This window comes from Stomoxys calcitrans, chromosome 2, assembly GCF_963082655.1.
Source record: "Stomoxys calcitrans chromosome 2, idStoCalc2.1, whole genome shotgun sequence".
Taxonomy (NCBI): domain Eukaryota; kingdom Metazoa; phylum Arthropoda; class Insecta; order Diptera; family Muscidae; genus Stomoxys; species Stomoxys calcitrans.
In genome coordinates, this window is record NC_081553.1 from 192,772,064 (window position 1) to 192,791,845 (window position 19,782).

Here is a 19,782-nt window from a genome sequence, read left to right on the forward strand (position 1 = left end):
GGGGCAGGCAGTAAGTTTATATTACAAACTCGGCACTCTGTCTTGTGATCTGCTAAATAAATATGTCTTTAGACAGGTTGGCAAAAGTTAAGTATTCGGCATTTGGTAAATCAAAGGTCGATCTTGATAAGCTCTTGGTAAAATTTGGGAGCTATGGCCATATATAAACCTAATTTGCTGCATGTTACAAATGAGCCATTGGACTTTGAGTATCTCCAATTACAGTGTAGGGCATCATTTCCAAGAAAACAACTTCAATATTCATGCCGGCGGCTAAAAACCGGAATGAGCCGTTGACAAAGTCGTTAAGCAAAAGCCGTCACTATTTCTTGCATTGGCTTTTGGGTATGTCCAAAGAGCACAATAAAAGTGTCGACGATTATTATTTTGTTTAACAACATATTTGCAACAATATATGCAAAAGCCCTATTTATATCTATTAAGAAAGCTGTAGTTCAATACTCAGTCAACGATTGTGGTATTTAATCTTATTAACTGTTATTATTTGCAGCTAAACTTCTTTTAGTTTGTTTATTTAGTTTAATGGCGATTTTCTTTGCCGCTAATAGCAGCTCTTTTCACTGTGTTCACAGTGTTAGTTAAAATTATCCAGCGGCGTCGGTATGCTCTGTACATTTTCGGAAAAAATACATTAAATAAAAACAAAAATCCGTGCAAGTTGTGGATATTTCTAAGAGGCTTGCTTTATTATAAAGTGTTTCCAATTGAATGTTCGTTGAAGAAAACATAAAATGTAATATAGCTAGCCCAAAAACAAGTCCGGGAGGTACAAGTTCTCGCCTTACTAATTGGAAAATTTCTATGATTAAAATTCACGAAAATCTTTGCAGGTTTTTTTTGTTGTGTATTGGCCTTTTAAGTGGCTAACATATAGTGGAGTGTATTGTTTTCATAGTTTCGGGCTTTCTTTCTTTTTTATTTTTTGTTAAGGAAAAGCTAATATGAGCATAAAAATAGAATTTTGCGATTGTGTAAAACAAAGAAATATCAAAGTATAAGTGCGAAAAAGAGCGGCAGGCATGCCTTGATTAATTCATCGTGTGTATGTGTATGTGTGGAAGGTGGGAGTTTTCCTACACTTCGTCCGTTTGCGGCCTCCATTAAAAGAACTAACTAACTATATTTTTGTGGTGCTTCTTTGCATCCCTATTCGTCGGTCGTTTAATTTGTTTGAAAACAAAAGACTGGGCACGAAGGAAAGATTAGAAAATCGGAAATTCGCAATCGCATATTATTTGTGTCGCGGGGGTGTGTGGTTCTGGTGTATGCTTGCACAGGCATGTGCTAGTGTATGTGGGTGTTGTATTGTGTGCAAAAAGAGTGTAATTAGTGTTTGTAATAGTGTTTTTGTTTTGTTCCTCCATTTCCATTTACCCCTGAGAGTAGATTTGTGATTTTGTAACAGAAGCGAAAAGGAAAAAAAAAAATACAAACAAATAAAACAAAAAGCCAGCTTAAAACTGCTGCCGAAGTGAGAGAAACTGTATCATTTTGTGGCCATCATCGAATTTTGGATATTGTGACGGCGGCGACTTTGCAAACGCCGGCAAAGTGGATCCCCGTGGGGGAGGTCTTGGGCCCCAGGACTACGCCGGCATGGTGGGATTGCCGGGCAGTGGTTCTGGGGTTGTTCAAAATGGTGGACCTGGACTAGGCGTACCACCGGTGGGCCCGGGCGGCCACATGTATCCTGGAGTAGGACCACAAGATAGTAAGTGGAAACTTGAAATTTGCCACAAAATAATACATGCTGATGGAAAGTCTTTTTGGTTTATGTCTAGTCCGCGATATTGTACAAATGCCCCCGCCGCCGCCTTCAAATGCTCCCACATCGGCAGATGCTTGCCTAAGTATTGTGCACTCCCTGATGTGCCATCGTCAGGGCGGTGAAAGCGAAGGATTTGCCAAACGTGCCATTGAATCATTGGTCAAAAAGCTAAAAGAGAAACGTGATGAATTGGATTCCCTTATCACCGCCATAACAACAAATGGCGCACATCCTAGTAAATGTGTGACAATACAGCGTACTTTGGATGGTCGCCTACAGGTGAGTCAACACATGAGTTATTTCCGCTGTTTTTCATTTTGTTTTTCCCCATACCCACTTGGATTTTTGACTTCCTCTTTATCAGTGTAAACAAATGATATCGGTTTATTTGTTTGTACATATGTATGTCACATTTGACAACAAATGGCCGGTAGGTGGGTAGTTTTGTTTCTACTACACAATATTAATCCAAAAAATTGTGAAATTAGAATTCTTTCTTGTTTGAAGTAGGGAGATTTTTAACTGTTAGACAATGACACATTTTGTTTGCTATGTATTATCGTCTTTATTTGAGAAAATCTTTATGTGTTTATATCATTTATATTTTCTTGATTCATCATTACATAGCCAGATATAGGAACTTTGAAAGCCGGGTGGATAGGGTCCAGAGTTATCTGGTAGGAAGTCGAGAAGGATTGGTGACGTATACCGTGTTGTGCGTGATTATAAGCGGAATACACATCTAGAACTTCGTCTGATCTCAGGACGTTGAGCCAGAACTACTATGATTTGTCGAGGTGGTGTGGGTGGAGTATGGTCTCCAAAAACGGCAATCATGGCTAAAGGATAAGTTTGTATCACACGAATAGCTGGTGTTGCTATATAGTATTTAGCAATGATTTGTACACTAAGGCGGCATCCCTTGCCGAAGAAGGACTCCTTCGAGTCAACCCGGTTTATACAACCGGCTGCAATCGGATTGGTGTTCACACATAATTCTACGCCTTCTCCCCACCAATGCGAGGCTTTCACACAGCAGTTGGCCGACCTTCTCCAAATCCTTATCCCAGTTTGTTGCGTTCTATCTTTCGTCTGCTTGACTCTTTTGAGTGTCGAAATCCAGGAACTCTGCGGCTAAGATGGGGTGCATCCAGAGGGATCGGGTCTGATTCGAGTGGGTGTGGCTGGGCAGTTAAACAGGTGACGTGTGGTTCCCGATCACAATCGGAACATACATTTTACTCGTCGGCATCAATCCTTGCGCTGTTGGAGTTGAGGGGACTGCATCTGCCGAAACGTAATTGAGCCAGAACTACGCTGGCAAGCGACCTTCTGCAAAACAAAGTCTCAGACCAGGTATCACTTTCGGAGCCAATCTCGGAGCATTTTTCCTTTCCCCGGATATCAGCACCAGTATATCAAGGCGATGCTGATGTCTCCAGTAATCCGCAAAGACTCGCACTCTCCAGGGCCCGATGCAAACCAGGCAGCCATAGGCTAGAATCTGTCCAAACACATCCGGTGGACCGCCCTTGGTTTAAGCCCGAACATCTTCCTATCATGTTACAACAAGAGTTATAGCGCTTTTAGCCCCCTTGACCCTTTCGTAGACGTTCCTACCTCAGTTCAACTTTTGGTCTAGAATAAGGACTAAGTATTTAGCCTCCCGATAGAGCGCCAGCTCAACTCCATCCAGCACCGGTTGAACCGGCTTGAACTTGCCATACCTCCTCCTCCTTCTGGTGTACAGCACAAGGTCAGTTTTTTGAGGGTTTATGCCAAGCCCTCGCCCATCTAAACAGCTTTCTCAGAGCATCCTGAAGTAAATTCTTGATGGTAGAGAGAAACTGACCAACAACCATAATAACAACATCATTAGCATAGATAACCATCTTCACTCTCTCCTCCTCAAAGTATCTGAAAATCCCATTGATAAACCAGAGAGGGAATAAAACACTACCCTGCGTTGTTTCTCTGGTCACAGTCATTCTAATCGAGCCCTCAGCCAATGGAGCATAGATTTTTCTCATTAGCGTAGATAACCATCTACACTCTCTCCTCCTCAAAGTATCTGAAAATCCCATTAATAAACCAGAGAGGCATAAAAACACTTCCCTGCGTTGTTTCTCTGGTCACAATTTTTCTAATTGAGCCCTCAGCCAGTGGAGCTTAGATTATTCTGCAATGTCAACGCAACAAACATTCTCATCAAAATTTTTTCTAAAGACAATTTTTTTTTCAATTTTTTCTAAAGATAAAATTTTAATAAATTTCTTCTAAAGACAAATATTAATGATTTTCTTCTACAAAAATTCATAAAAACAAACTTTTGCCCAGAGTTGGGCCTACCTCACAATTATATTTTAAGCCAAAATTTGAATAAAATTGTTGGTTCCTGCTCAATGCATTTGGCGACATTACATTTTGCCTTAACTTCTTTAAATAATTTTAATTTGATTTTCTATTCTTAACAGAAACAAAATCCAATGGCCTTACGTAGACACAATTCCAATAAAAAAATGATTTTTTTATGTAAGGACAAAACTTCAAATAATTTTATCTAAAGCCAAAATTTTAATGAATTTTTTTCTAATTCTAATTTGCAATAAAAAAAATTTCAATGAAATGTAGACTAAATTAAATTTTTCTAAGAAAAATTTCGCCGAAATGGTCACCCAGTTTAATTTATATTTTTAAATAAATAATTCAAATGAAACCATTTCTTTTTTTCTTGGAATCCCATAATTTACAATACAGTATTTAAGGCAATTGATACGGAGTTAAAAAAGGGTCGCAATCTATCAGTCAATAGCAAGCAGTGTTGAATTTCGTAGAAATTTATTAGTTTTGTTGACGTTTATTTGTATTTTTTGGGTTATTCGATTACTTGTTTATTTGAAAATTCTAGTCCAATTGTTAACCGAACAAAAACCGTCTACACTGCTCATTAAATACGGATTAAGGATCTCGTCAGCTGATTTTATAAAGGGAAAACATATGATCGAGCCATTAAATCTCGATTTAAAGAGCAGTGTAAACGGGGTTGAGGACTGAAACAGGTTGATGATTAATTGCACAGAACGGGTTTTTTGAGACCTTATCCTTCAAATATTTTCATATATGTATGTTGGATAGATAGGACAATTTTTTTCGCGATAACATTTTTGATTTTTTTTTTAAATTGTTCCATAATTTACGAGGCAAGTTTTCTTGCTTTAAAATTTTTATCTAAGAAAAGTAATCACGAAAATTGGTAGCCAAAAGCGAACATAGTCCCAACCTTAAAGCAAAATCGAATCACATTTTACCCACAATCCCATGGCAGCCGGTTGTACGTACCGGATTGACCCGATGGAATCTTCATCGGCAAGGGCTGCCGCCTCAGTGTACGTGTTCGTCTTTTTTCGTCATGGGAGAGGCACATCCCGGAGTGCCTTCTCCGTATGCTTTTGGTCCGTGCCGGGATTGAAAAGAACCCCGGACCCTGGTTCTGTTCCGTTTGCCAGAACCGCCTTCATCATCGGTCAGTGTCGGTGAGGTGTAACAGGTGCTTGGAGTGGGTACATTTCCGTTCTTGCTCTGGCCTAACTTCGCTACGGGAGTATAGTCATACTGGCTATGTCGCTAGGTGCTGTGCGAACTCAGCCAGCAGTGGGTCACAAGCGTCGCCGTCGTCGCCTTCGGCGTCCTCGTCGTCGGACTATGTGACCCCCCCGACCTCTCCCGTACGGCAATTTATGCAAAGACAGCACCCTAGCCCTACTATTGCCAGGCCAGTGTCGGGAAATGTATCGTTCCTGCAGTTAAACTGCAATGGACTGCGAGGCAAGATTGATGAGATTGTGGATTTTATGAGTCGGAAGAGCATATCGGTCGCAGCGATCCAGGAGACAAAGCTGACTAACACCTGCAGCTTGCACAGTTGTCACGGCTACAATGTGCTACGTAAGGATCGCTCAAGGAATGGAGGTGGGGGATTGGCCTTCGTTATACACCATTCCGTGCAGTATAGACCTATCTCGCCTGCGCTTGACGCTAGTGACCCATACATGGAATGTATGGGGGTAGCAGTCAAGTCTGGTACTGCCGAGATAGAGATATACAACGTGTATATACCGCCGGTTGGCAGCTGTGTCCCGATTAATGGCCAGGCCTACAGCCCCGACATAAGTGGGTTGCTATCTGGCCATAGTCGTCTGGTTCTGGGGGATTTCAATGCACATCACTCGTCATGGCACTCTCCCCTAGGCAACGACCAGCGTGGCATAGCTTTGGCAGAGCAGATAGATAGCTCCACGTTTTGCACGGTGAATGAGGATGCCCCCACTAGGATTACGAGGAGGTGCAGCAGCTCGCCAGACATCTCAATCGCATCCCCTGATCTCCTGAGTGACGTATCCTGGCAAGCCGTCATCTCTTTGGGGTCAGACCACCTCCCCATAATCCTCACCATCGACCGACCACCCGACTTCATAACCTCTGAGCGCCGAACGTTCATCAACTATAAGAAGGCCAATTGGACTGGCTTCAGAGAGTATACCAATCGCCGCTTCAATGAACTGCCACCCCCCTCTGATGTGCTTGTGGCCGAGAGGAAATTCCGAGACATCATCAACGCAGCAGCCGCTCGCTTTATTCCAGCCGGTCGAATACCGCAAGTGCGACCCAATTTCCCGGCGCAAGCAGTGGTACTCGCAGACGAGCGTGATGGGATTCGTGCTATGGACCCCGCTAACCCCAGAATCAGCGAGCTGAATCTGGAAATAAACAGGGTAGTCAACGAACATAAGCGGAATTTGTGGCTGGAACACTTGGAGCAATGTAACTTAGGCACCGGTGCAGGCAAATTGTGGGCCACTGTTAAGTCTCTCTCGAACCCCGGTAGACGGGACGACAGGACCTCAGTCACTTTTGGCGAGTTAACCGTGACTGATCCGAAGAGATGCGCCAGGTTGTTCAACCGTCAATTTATCGTGCATCCCGAGAGAGACAGGGCAAGGAGGAGAGCCATTCGCCGTATTCGTGGTCTCCGAGCCGATGAACAGCCATCACAATTTACCGTGGGCGAAGTTACGAATGTCATCCGTGGCGCCAAATCTTCCAAGGCGTTGGGCCCCGACGGAATCTCTACATTGATGCTGAAGAATCTGGATTTACCTGGAGTTGAGTACCTTACCACTGTCCTTAACCTGTCATTGAACACTCTTATAGTTCCCGATGTCTGGAAAATGGGCAGAGTGATCCCGCTACTGAAGCCTGGTAAAGACCCGAGTTTGGGGGAGTCGTACAGACCGATCTCCCTTCTCTCACCAGTGGCTAAGACGCTTGAGGCATTACTCCTCCCGAGCCTCGTAGGAGAATTTCCATTCGCCGAGCATCAACACGGATTTCGGAGACTGCACAGCACAACAACAGCTTAGCATGCCATCACCACACACATTTGCCGTGGCTTCAATCAACCCAGGCCATGTGATAGGACGGTCCTCGTGGCATTGGACCTATCGAAGGCATTCGACACGGTCAGCCATGCCAAATTATTTGAGGACATCGCCAACACGTCCCTCCAGCCAGGCCTTAAACGTTGGGTCGCGAATTATCTGTGTGGCCGCCAGTCATTTGTGGAATTTAGGGATAAGAAGTCAAAACACCGTAGAGTGAAACAGGGAGTTCCCCAAGGCGGGGTGATATCTCCGGCTCTGTTTAACCTCTACCTTTCCTCCATCCCACCTCCTCCAGACGGCATAGAGATCGTATCATATGCGGACGACTGTACGATCTTGGCATCAGGCCCCCCACCCATTGATGACATCTGCGATAGGTTGAACGTCTACCTCAACGAGCTTGCCTCATATTTCGCTGCAAGAAATCTGAAGATATCCGCCACCAAATCTTCAGCCACACTGTTCACTACAAATACGCGTGAGGTGAATTCTGAGCTGACTGTGATGGTCGATGGAGAATTGATTCCGACCATCAAGTGTCCCAAAATACTTGGCGTCACATTTGACAGCTCCTACACTTTCTCCCAACATGCCACAGCAATCTGCAATAAAGTCAAAAGTAGAAACAAGGTCCTCAAGTCACTCGCTGGCAGCACTTGGGGTGCAGACAAAGAAACCTTGTTGACCACGTACAAAGCAATTGGCCGGTCTGTGGTAAGTTATGCAGCGCCAGTGTGGTCACGTCAGCTTTGTGACACGCAGTGGAATAATATTCAGATCTGTCAGAATGCCGCCCTCCGAACTGCGACGGGCTGCCTCCTTAGTTCTCATGTGGACCACCTCCACCAGGAGACAAAGATCCTACCAGTGCGAAGACATAACTACATGCTGTCTAAGCAATACCTTTTGGGCTGTTATCGCAGAAATCATCCAAATCATCATCTTGTGGATAGATACCCACCGCCCAGAAGCCTTAAGGTAGATCTACATGATCTAGAGCGTGAGGTCCAGCGCTACAAGAGAGAACCTCTAGATCAAGCGGCATATCAAGCGGGTCTGAACAACATTCATGCAGACACGGTAGCAGACGCGTTAACTGGCTACCGGGTGAATGTAGTCCTTGGAGTACGACCGCCACCCATTGCACCCGAAGAAATCGACCTCCCCCGGCAAACCAGAGTGATTCTGGCTCAATTACGTTCCGGCAGATGCAGCCGCCTCAATTCCCACAGAGCTAGGGTTGATGCCGACGTGCAAGATGTATGTCCCGACTGTAACCAGGGACCGCACGATACACGTCACCTGTTTAACTGCCCGGCCAGACCCACTCGACTCAGACCCAGATCCCTGTGGACGCACCCCATCTTAGTCGCGGAGTTCCTGGGTCTTGACACTCAACAGAATCAAGCAGACGAAAGATAGTACACAATAAACTGCTACAACAACAACAACAACAACAACATTTTACCCAAATGATCAAAAAATGCAGAAAAATGGCATAATTCATATTTTAAGCTTTTTTCCAAAGGCTTAATCGATTAACCGTCCTAAATTATTCGATTATTTGTTTATTTGAAAATCATCTTCTTCTTCCTCAATTTGACATACACTTAGAATGTCAAAGTTTATTTGAAAATTATTATCAATTGTTTGATTATTTGAAAGATTAATCGATTAATCGAGTGTCCACTCTAGATTTAACCCAAGGCGGATTTTACAAGGTGGTCTCACGCAAACAGCTGTTAAAAGACGGCCAGGTTTGACTGTATTAAGATGTCGGATTTCTGTTTGCTTTCTCTTTGTTATCTTCTTTTTCGCATATTATCTGCTCATGTACGCACACGCACACAAATTTCTTTGTGTGTGTTGGCAAAACGTCGATCAGCTTGTTGACAAGATGGCGGATTGCACCATATGATTTGTGGTTGTTGTACAAATGAGAACACCTTTAATTGTTTCGCCGTGGATTTGACCGTAGATTTGGGCAAAAAATTTTGAAAAAATTTTCAAAATTTATTTTTTGATATTATTAAAAAAAATCGTTTTCAATGAAAAGATCTTGCGAATAACTAGTTTGAGAGACTATTAAAATTAGCACAAAATAAAAAATTTAATCGAAATATTGAGGCCGATTCGCCGAATCTATCATTATAAAACTAAGATATTTGCAAAGACAAGCAAAGCAATTGAAAGGTTGGAATAGATGCAGTACAAAATTTAGCTCTACTTTTATGACCAAATGTTACGGCCGCACTATGGGGCCAATGACAGGTATTCGAGACAAAAAGTAAATTTTTTATTTAAGAAAATTGAAAAAACATTATGACCAAATGTTACCGCCGCACTATGGGGCCAATGACAGGTTTTCGAGGAAAAAAAATTAATTTTTCAATTGAAGAAATTGAACAAAACATCCGAATTTTATTACCAACACTCTGCCTGACCTTCTCCTTTTGCGATTACCATATATCGTGTCGATATACTTCTTGTTTAAGAATTTTTTTTTTGAATATATGGTTATTGCTTATCCTAACGATAAACCTTAATGGCTGGCACTATGTTCGTTTTTCACCGTTGAAAACCCATGTTTTTCGAGATTGCTTTTTTGAAACACTACACAAATAACAATGACAAATAACAATTTTATTAAAAGGATGCAATAAGCAATTAGGGAATGTCCTACTGAATAAAACCAGCAAGTTTCTTTCCTTTACAATCTATTATCTAAAAAAAGTAATCGACGCAAAATATCGCGAAAAGCGCATATATTGGGTTGCCCAAAAAGTAATTGCGGATTTCTCATATAGTCGGCGTTGACAAATTTTTTTACAGCTTGTGACTCTGTAATTGCATTCTTTCTTCTGTCAGTTATCAGCTGTAACTTTTAGCTTGCTTTAGAAAAAAAGTGTAAAAAAAGTATATTTGATTAAAGTTAATTCTAAGTTTTATTAAAAATGCATTTACTTTCTTTTAAAAAATCCGCAATTACTTTTTGGGCAACCCAATAGTACCAGCCTTAGCCGGCAGATGGGTGCCGGTTAGTGATTTATCGTCTCGATAAATTTAAACAGGTGGTAATATACAATCAGCTGTTTTTTGTTTACCAGGGTTTTTATGTTTGACAAACTTTACAAAATATTTTAATTGTACATATACCATGAAGAAAATAGTAATTGAAATTTACTTAAAGAGCCGCGAGCGAATTCCGCAAGGAATTTTAAACATAGGCCCAATTAAATCGCCGATATGGAAAACGAAAGATTTCTTGAAGCGATTCCGAATATCAAAGAATTATTTTTTAAGATCCTCGACTAGATTGAAAGTCAGTTAAAGTCGTCTACAGAAAGGTAGGTCGATGTTGCTATATTCGTAGCATTATTGTTGATTGTATCGTTTCCATGAATCACGCATTGTCGCAGAATTCACTGAATAAGGTTAGACAAAGCGATAAGCCGACACTAAATTTTTTTTAATTCTTGCCAGTACTTGGCATTGAGGATGTCAAATTGTTCTCTTTTTGCTTTCTTTGTTTACGTTTTCCCCTATTTAATGACATTTTCAATCGGTAGATTTGACATCCTTAATGATGTTCATGGGCCCTATCTACTATATCGAAATTAATTAAATTTTTTGTAAAAAATTTTTATGATATTTTTCTAGAGAAAATTTTTAGCGTAATATTCTCTTATGACAAAACTTCAGCACGGGCCGGACACTCTAAAAATTATTTTTTTAGGACAAAATTTCTTTAAAATTTTTTTTAAAGACTACATTTCAGCGAAAAACTCTCTAAAGACAATCTAACCTCTAGATTATTTTTTAAAACCAACATTTAAATTTTGCATATATATATTAAAGGTCTTTTTATAATGTCTATCAGACCCAAACAACATTTTCTTAAAATTTTTTTCTATAGACAAATTTTAATAGATATTTTTAAAGATAGCCTGGATTAGACTACTTGAGCCCTTAACGTCTTAATTTTATCTTTTATTCTTGTTCACATTGTTCACAGGTTGCTGGACGCAAAGGTTTCCCCCATGTCATATATGCTCGCATTTGGCGCTGGCCCGATTTGCATAAGAATGAATTGAAACATGTAAAATATTGTGCATTTGCTTTTGATCTCAAATGTGATTCGGTTTGCGTAAATCCCTACCATTATGAACGCGTGGTTTCGCCGGGTATTGATTTATCCGGTCTTAGCTTGCAATCAGGACCTAGTCGTCTTGTTAAAGATGAATACTCAGCCGGACCCTTGGTGGGTGGCATGGACATTGATGGCAACGATATTGGTACCATACAACATCATCCATCACAGATGGTAGGACCACCGGGTGGAGGTTATGGTTATCCACAGGGACCTGGTATGTAAAAAAAAAGAACTCTTGCCTTGAGAATATCTAAATTTTAAGTTTTTTTGTGTATTATTGTTTTGAGAATTGATTTATTTTATGTTTTATTTTGTTTTTTAATTTAATTTTGTTTGGATTTAGTTAATGATCCCAATCACATGAATGCCGCCGCTATGTACGTAGCTGCTGCTGCAGCTGGTCGTACAATACCAAAAATTGAACCAAATGAAGGAGGTCCGCGTAGCTCGTGGATGGTACCTCCGCCACCACGACTGCAGCCACCTCAGGCGGCACAGGTGCCACAGCAATCGCAACAACAGCCGCAACAAACGAGTGGTCCACCGCAAAGTACCACACAGCAGCAACAACAGCAGCAGCATTCTGCACAAACGCAACAACATTCACTTTGTAAGGGATAATGGATTTATTTATTTTATTTATTTATTTTACTTATGAATTCATTCAGGGCATTGCTCAAGGCCGCAAAAATGGAATGGGCGATGTAGATGTATTTTTTCCTTAATCTCCTTCGATTTGTGAAATTAGAAAGTGTTTTATAACTCCTTCTTTTTAATTTTATTTAGCTGTTGGCCATGGCATGGGTATGCCGGGTCCCATGACTCAAGGTCCAGTAATGGCCCCGCCTCAACCACAAAATCCTCAGGGCAACGGTCATGTGGGCCAACATCATGGCGGACCCACAAATTCGCCCAATGATCCAACTGGCTTGGGAATGCAACAAACCCAGCAAACGGTACCCCTGGCTGCTTCAAATGGTGGTCAAACGGATACCAGCAGTTACTATGCGGCTCCCACTACATCACAATTGCCTAATGTAGCTGATGCTAAATTTAATGCAGCCCTCAACAGTGCTGGGGTACAGCAGCAGCCAATATCTCCACACATGCAACAGAATGGTTTTGTTGCTGGCGGCCAGGCTGGAGGTGCTGGCGGTGGCAGCCAGCATAATTACGGCCAAGGGGTGCAAGGTCAAAATGCTCAAAACGCCAATCAACCAAATGCAACAGGCGGTGGCAGTGTGTCCGGCAATACAGCTTCTCCTGCGGGTACTTGGACTGGCTCCTCCACTCTCACCTATACACAGGCAATGCAACCGCCAGACCCAAGGACTTTATTACCGGGAGGTTATTGTAAGTCAAACTGTGCCAAAGTGCTAATAAATAAAACAATGATTTATCTCTCCAATATAGGGAACAACATTAATGTAATGCCACAACAGGAACCACCTCGTTTATTATCGCGCCAACCACCTCCAGAATATTGGTGTTCCATAGCCTATTTCGAATTGGATACCCAAGTGGGAGAAACCTTTAAAGTACCCTCTGCCAAACCGAATGTCATTGTCGATGGCTATGTGGACCCTTCTGGTGGTAATCGTTTTTGTTTGGGTGCTCTTAGCAATGTTCACCGACAGGAGCAATCGGAGAGAGCAAGGTAGTGTGCGAATGTTTGCAAATTTATTGATTTTTTATAAAAAATAAATTCTCATTTTATAATCGTTTATAGATTACATATAGGCAAAGGTGTTCAATTGGATTTGAGAGGCGAAGGTGATGTTTGGTTACGTTGCCTAAGCGACAATTCTGTATTTGTACAAAGTTACTATTTAGATCGTGAGGCTGGCCGTACTCCGGGAGATGCTGTACATAAAATATATCCAGCGGCTTGTATTAAGGTAAGATAATGTTCATGAGAAAAATAAATACGCATTTAAATAAGAAGCTTGAATAAAGGGTACCCAATTTTTATACCCGGAGGCCACCGTAGCACAGAGGTTTGCATGTCCGCCTATGACACTGAACGACTGGGTTCGAATCCTGGTGCGACCAACATGAAACAAATTTTCAGCGGTGGGTATCCCCTCCTAAAGCTGGCGACATTTGTGAGGTACTATGCCATGTAAAAACTTCTCCCCAAAGAGCACTGCGGCACACCGTTCGGACTCGGCTATAAAAAGGAGGCCCCTTATCATTGAGTTAAAAACTTGAATCGGACAGCAGTCATTGATATGTGAGAAGTTTGCCCCTGTTCTTTAATGGAATGGGCAAAATTTGCAATTTGCAATTTTTATACCCAACAGCATTTAGTGACTCTCTTTGCAACACATCGAAATATCCATTTATGACCCTAAAAAGTATATATATTCTTAATAGTCTTACAATTTTGTGTGTCTGGTCATCTGTTGCAATCACTCTACAGCCTTCAAAAATTGAGATACTTAGCTGAATTTTGGCACAGACCCGTATTTGTTTTTCGGACCATATAAGGATGTGACTAGATGTAGGGTCTATGCCCATAGAAGTCGCATTTTTTATCCGGTTTCGCTGAAATATGAAACAGTGAGTTGTGCTAGGGGCCCGCCAAGCGACCTGAATACTTTTCTAATATCAACGAGTACTATCTGATTTACGTTTTAAGCGCAATGATTAGGGACTTCCTTTTCATTGCCGAATAAGAACGGTGTGCCACAAAGTGTTTCTACTTAGAGAAATTTTTACAAGGTTTACCAGGATTCAGACCCAAGCTTTCAGTGCCATAGGCGAACATTTGAATCACAGCGCCATGGTAACATCTATTCCAGATCTTATAGATTTAGCATTTTAGATAAAATATTCAGATCTAGGGACTCTGCAATGGGTGCTTTTGAAGTGGTCTGATAGTGGCATTGATTGGGCAGCCCAACATAAATTAAAAATTGGCTGCATCTGGCGTTGTGGCTCAACTACATTGGTTTGCGGGTATTGAAACTTTATCGGCAGCGGCGAATGGACTCCTTCATCGGCGGCGGCGAATGGACTCCAAAAACGGCATTCACCCAGTAGTTGTTCACCGCTTCCTCTATCATATCTACCTGAAACCTCTTTAAACCAGCCTAATGTGCTTTTTGATGAAGAGGATCTCTTTTGTAAAATTTTGCAAAGTCATCTCGCTCCAGATCTCAGGAAAGAGGCTAGTTAGATGTTAAACAGTGCTTGAAGTATCATTCCACCTTGGCGACCACACAAATAATTCGGAATTAAATATTAAAAGCCCGCTGGGAGTGATATTTTTGCGACGTACTCAACGATTTCATTAAAAACCCTTAATGAGTCAAGAGTTACGATGACTGTCCCTGGTTGAGATTTTGTCAAATAATTGCAGTGTCGTCGTGTCATACAATTTACGAAATCCATGCGGATGCTCAGCACGGCACTGGATAACTATTAGTACCACACGACTCAGAATTTTGAGCTCCAATCTGTGTTGTGTTCATCGTTATCATGAGAAGCTCAGCTGAAAGCTATTGGACGCGTCCACAGGTTGTGGACAGTGGAATACTCCATACGGAGTAGCTGCAAATGAAGTCGCGGACAATCGGAGGTATAGAGTGGCTCTTGCTTAAATACTGAGTGGCTATGATGCTCAAAATGAGAAGGCGAGTTATTCGGGCCTCTATATAATCACCGGCCATCATGTTCCCTCAGCGATCGTGCATATGTACCAGAACTGTAGTAAGTTATGCAACGCCAGTGTGGTCACGTCAGCTCTGTGGCACGTAGTGGAATAATATTCATATCTTGTCAGAATACCGTTTTTCGAACTGCGGCGGGCTGTCTCCTCAGCTCTATCGTGAATCACCTTCAGGAGACAAAGACCCTTCCAGTGCGATGATATAACTACATGCTGTCTAAGCAATCCCTTTGGGGCTTTTATGGAAGAGATCACCCAAATTATCTTGGTAATGGGTGTCCACCGCTCAGAAGCCTTGAGGGCGATCTACATGATCTAGATCAAGCGGCATATCAAGCAGGTCTAGACAACATTCATGCAGAGACGGTAGCAGTTGCGGTAAATGGCTACCGGGTGAATGTAGTCCTTGGAGAACGACCGCCTCCCATTGCACCTAAAGAAATTGACCTCCCCCGGCAAACCAGAGTAGTACTGGCTCATTTACGTTCCGGCAGATGCAGCCGCCTCAACACCTACAGAGCAAGGATTGATGCCGACGTGCACAATGTATGTCCCGATTGTAACCAGGGACAGCACGATACACGTCTCTTGTTTAACTGCCCAGCCAGATCCACTCGACTGAGAGGCAGATCCCTCTGGAGTAGAGCTGGCAAACTATCGATAATCGCAAACATCCGATATTTTCGATAGTTTTAATAATAAATATCGATAGTATCGATACTACCGTTAATTTCCCATCACCTATATTTTAAACGAAAATGAGAAGTACAAATCAGGAGATCGATTTATCCAAAAGTAATATCAATGTCATACCTAGAGATGGGTTTCTACCCTACACTTGGGTATTTATTGGGTAAATACCCAATACCTTTTTGGGTATTTATAGTTTTACCGATATCTTGGACATAAAAATACTCTCCAAACAATTTTTGATGTTTTCAAATTCTTTGTATATAAACTTGATCTTCTGATCTCATAAAATCGAATTTTAGTTATATATAGCCGCTATATAGACCGATCTCCAGACTTAAAGTTTTGAGGCAATAAATTGGTCATTTTTCATCCGATTTCGATAAAATTTGGCACAGTGATTTCTGGTAGATCCCTACCCATTTCTGTGAAGTGTGGTTCAGATCGGACTATATTTGAATATATCTGCCCTTAGAACGACCGTGCAATCTCCCGATATTTGGTATTGATGCCATAAAAGATACATTTATTACCCGAATTCGACAGCGTGTTCTGGTAGACCCCTACCCATTCCTGTCAAGTGTGGTCCAGATCGGATATATATATTTGGATATAGCTGCCATATAGACCGATCTTCCGATAGCCATATTAAATAAAACCAAGATTAATAAAGTCAGTTGGAAGTCATGAGGGAAATCATTGTACAAAAATGTTTGCCTAATGGAATGAAAATTGCGCCCTCTATAGGCGCAATGTATCAGATTGCTTATATTAGTTAATTTAGCAAAAAATTTAACTTTTGCGATAGTATCCATCGGAAAAATATCAATCGATATTCAGTCAAAAAATTAAATACCGATAGTATCGATAGTGCCATCGATATTTTGCCAGCTCTTATCTGGAGGATCCTCTACTCCTGGATCTAGATATTTAACAGAATCAAGCAATATCTCTTTAAGCAAATGGGGTCATTAAACTTCTAAAATTGTACATAAATTTCTAAAATAATTTTTTTGTTTTTCTTTTAAGGTATTCGATTTACGTCAATGCCACCAACAAATGCACTCACTAGCCAGTAATGCTCAAGCAGCAGCTGCAGCACAGGCAGCTGCTGTGGCCGGTTTACCCAGTTCTCAGCTTGGAGCGCCGCCAAGAAGTAAGTAACCGTAATCATTGTTAACACTTGATATTGACTTTGTATGGACTTCATTTTAGATATTTCTGCCGCCGCTGGTATTGGTGTCGATGATCTTCGACGTTTGTGTATTTTACGTTTAAGTTTTGTAAAAGGTTGGGGACCTGACTATCCACGACAATCGATCAAAGAGACACCTTGTTGGATTGAGGTGCATTTGCATCGTGCTCTGCAATTATTAGATGAGGTTTTGCATACAATGCCCATAGATGGTCCAAGAGCATTGGCTTAGACACAGGGATAAGAAGAGCTTAAGCAAAAATTATACAACAAATAGGAAAACAACAGTGGGAAAGTGAAGAAGAGGAAGAACAACAACAACTACAGCAAAACCTGTTGTTGAATAGAAATAAAGACAAATTCATATTGGTCAAAAAAAAAAAAAACAAAGTTGTTAAAACCCTAAAACAAACAATCATGAATATTTATATATATAAACATAAACAAGAGAAGCGGAAAAACACATTAAAAGAGAGACACATATAAGAAATATAAATTTGTAATGCTATAATTATAATTATTTTCTACAGATATTGTTTAACTTTAACTTTAGTTTATTCTTTAATCTTTTTAATTATTCTCTGTTTTATTTTTATTAGTTTTTTTTTATATATATGTACACTATATAATTTTTCCTTTTTTTATCAAAAACAATGCCTTTGATAATTGCTTTAAAAAAGTTATAACTTTGAAAAAACAAACAACAAATATACAACAAAGCAAAATTTGTCTACACTCTAAAAAGAATAACATAATAATTTTATAATACAATACAAAAACCGGAGAACGTGTAAAAACACAACAAAAATTCTTCTACATTAACAAAAACAAAAAAGAACAAAAACGACATTATTGCTATTAGATTTTGAAGGATTACTTTTTTTTGTTTGTATAAATTTTTAAAAATATATATAAAAGTGAAAAATTTTTTTTATTTATTATTAAAAAAATGTTTTTTTTTATGATTTCATGGTTGGGAAAGTTGGAGGAGTCAGTTGATTAGCAATTAAAATTGCAAAAGTACGGTACATATTCTTAATATACACAAGTAGTTTCAAAAAGAAGAGAAGATAAGACGAAATGGATGGTTTCAACTCCCAAAAAGCCTTGCACAACCCAGAAGATAAAGAAAATGGAGAAAGTTGGAAACCAAAACTTTGAGACAGTAACTGTATCTACCTCGGCACCGCCGTAACCGAAACGAATGACATCAGTTTTGAGATTAAGCGAAGAATAACACTGGCAAACAGATGCTTCTTTGGACTAAGTAAGCAGTTTAGAAACAAGGCCTCCTCTGGACAGACGAAGATTACACTAGACTACCCGTGCTGTTATATGGTTCTGAAGCATGGATACTTGTGAAATCAGATGAGGCAGTGCTTGCAGTGTGAGAGAAAGATTCTTCGTAAAATATATGGACCAGTTTGCGATAACGGAGAATATAGGCGACGTATGAATGAGGTGTATGACGACAATAGCATAGTTACACGCATCAAAATATAACGGCTGCGTTGCCTAGTTGTCAGAATGGATAAAAAAGTTCCAGCAAAGAAGCCTTTTGAAGGCAAACACGATGGTAAACGCAAACCGGGAAGACCAAAAGTCCGATGGTAAGATCAAGTGGTGGGAGACACCTCGAAATTTGGTGTCAAAGATTTTAGAATGAGCGCAGAAGATCGAGGCACTTGAAACGCTATTCTACGTTCGGTTAGTGGAACAAATATTCTGTCATAGCCAATTAAAGTAAAGCAAGTTTCAAAAAGAAACACATATCATGTTTGTATCACTTTCAAGACTACATATTATCCATATTTTCTAAGGAAAAAATTATTAAAATGTCACCATATACCATTGAAGAAACCATTGGTCTTAAAAAAATTTCTAGTTTTTATTCTTGTCAACAGAATTTTGTTTAAAAAAATTGTCCAAATTCAGCCGCTGATCTCTAATACACTTCTATTTGTAAATTAACTTCCTTGTTCAACCACTCCAGCCATGACTTGTCAACAATTCTTTCATAGGTTATCTCCTTAAAGACATCCACCCTTCGAACTTCTTTAAAATGCATTTTCTCAAACATTTTTATTGATTTCGCATTTTCCATGCCAATTTTTGCTTCAAATTTCCCAATGGACAAATTTTCCTGGGCATATTTCATCATGAGCAACATGGCCTCCCATCCATAACCTTTACCTCTGGCTTTTGCTTCGGCTATCATTATTTCTGTTTCGGCAATTTTTTCGCTTGTTTCCTCATCAAGCGATAAAAATAGATTCGTATCACCAACTAAAGATAGAATTTCATCCTGAGTTTGATCATAGGTTGTTCGACATAGTATCAAAAATGTGCACTTGTCTTCGTCTTCCCGCCAGCTTCGTTGCATTTCATATTCCTCCTCTAACGATAGGGGTTCAGAAGCTGTTAGCTCTTGTAGTTCTTTAGATTGCATCCATTCGTGATATTTGGGTACATGTTTCGCCTCATATGGAACAAGAATAACACGTTTGCCCAGGATTTTTATATGCTCATTTATTCTCATTGTGATTGGCAGGAAGTAAGCATAGGATTTAAGTTTTTCTAGTGCTATTAGTAATGGAAAAGAAAAAAAAATTTAAATAGATTTGAAATATTTAATGTGAGTGCAGAAATGCGCTTAAGAATCGTTATAATTTTCTTTGATGACGAGCTAGTTGTATACCTTATACTACTTACCACTTGATTAATGATCAAAATTAATGTTTCTTATTACTGTTTTAACCAAAAAAATAATTAAAAAATCTATACAATATCTACAATTAATACGGCCTAGCAAGACGGATTTGCCTAGAGAATGTAAACAAA

The 19,782-nt window shown here is 40.3% G+C and overlaps 2 protein-coding genes across 6 annotated transcripts; one reads left to right on the forward strand and one right to left on the reverse strand.

The window, feature by feature from the left end:
- The first annotated feature begins 608 nt into the window (after window positions 1-608).
- On the forward strand, window positions 609-17,331 carry LOC106088154 (mothers against decapentaplegic homolog 4). Of its 5 annotated transcripts, none has more exons than XM_013253532.2 (10): window positions 609-787; window positions 1,408-1,732; window positions 1,803-2,068; window positions 11,246-11,597; window positions 11,727-11,993; window positions 12,170-12,736; window positions 12,797-13,040; window positions 13,113-13,281; window positions 16,776-16,902; window positions 16,962-17,331. In XM_013253532.2, exons 2-10 carry the CDS (start codon window positions 1,618-1,620, stop codon window positions 17,171-17,173), a joined length of 2,319 nt encoding a protein of 772 aa, XP_013108986.2. In that variant the 5' UTR covers window positions 609-787; window positions 1,408-1,617; the 3' UTR covers window positions 17,174-17,331. The 5 variants fall into 5 exon arrangements, with proteins under 5 accessions (XP_013108986.2, XP_013108989.2, XP_013108987.2 ...); XM_013253535.2 differs by having other exon boundaries at window positions 12,170-12,730; XM_013253533.2 differs by having other exon boundaries at window positions 609-754.
- Window positions 17,332-18,810: 1,479 nt separating this feature from the next.
- Window positions 18,811-19,782, reverse strand: LOC131995018 (alpha/beta-tubulin-N-acetyltransferase 9). Its single transcript, XM_059362551.1, has 2 exons — window positions 19,654-19,782; window positions 18,811-19,524 (listed from the first exon to the last, which is right to left on the reverse strand). Exon 2 carries the CDS (start codon window positions 19,478-19,480, stop codon window positions 18,887-18,889), a length of 594 nt encoding a protein of 197 aa, XP_059218534.1. The 5' UTR covers window positions 19,481-19,524; window positions 19,654-19,782; the 3' UTR covers window positions 18,811-18,886.

Excerpts from the sequence above, each read along its gene's own strand:
- LOC106088154 (XM_013253532.2), top strand. The coding sequence starts at position 1,618 with ATGGTGGGATTGCCGGGCAGTGGTTCTGGGGTTGTTCAAAATGGTGGA. Across the intron at positions 13,041-13,112 it reads GAGCAATCGGAGAGAGCAAG|ATTACATATAGGCAAAGGTG; the intron begins GTAGTGTGCGAA and ends AATCGTTTATAG. Across the intron at positions 16,903-16,961 it reads GCTTGGAGCGCCGCCAAGAA|ATATTTCTGCCGCCGCTGGT; the intron begins GTAAGTAACCGT and ends ACTTCATTTTAG.
- LOC131995018 (XM_059362551.1), bottom strand. The coding sequence starts at position 19,480 with ATGAGAATAAATGAGCATATAAAAATCCTGGGCAAACGTGTTATTCTT.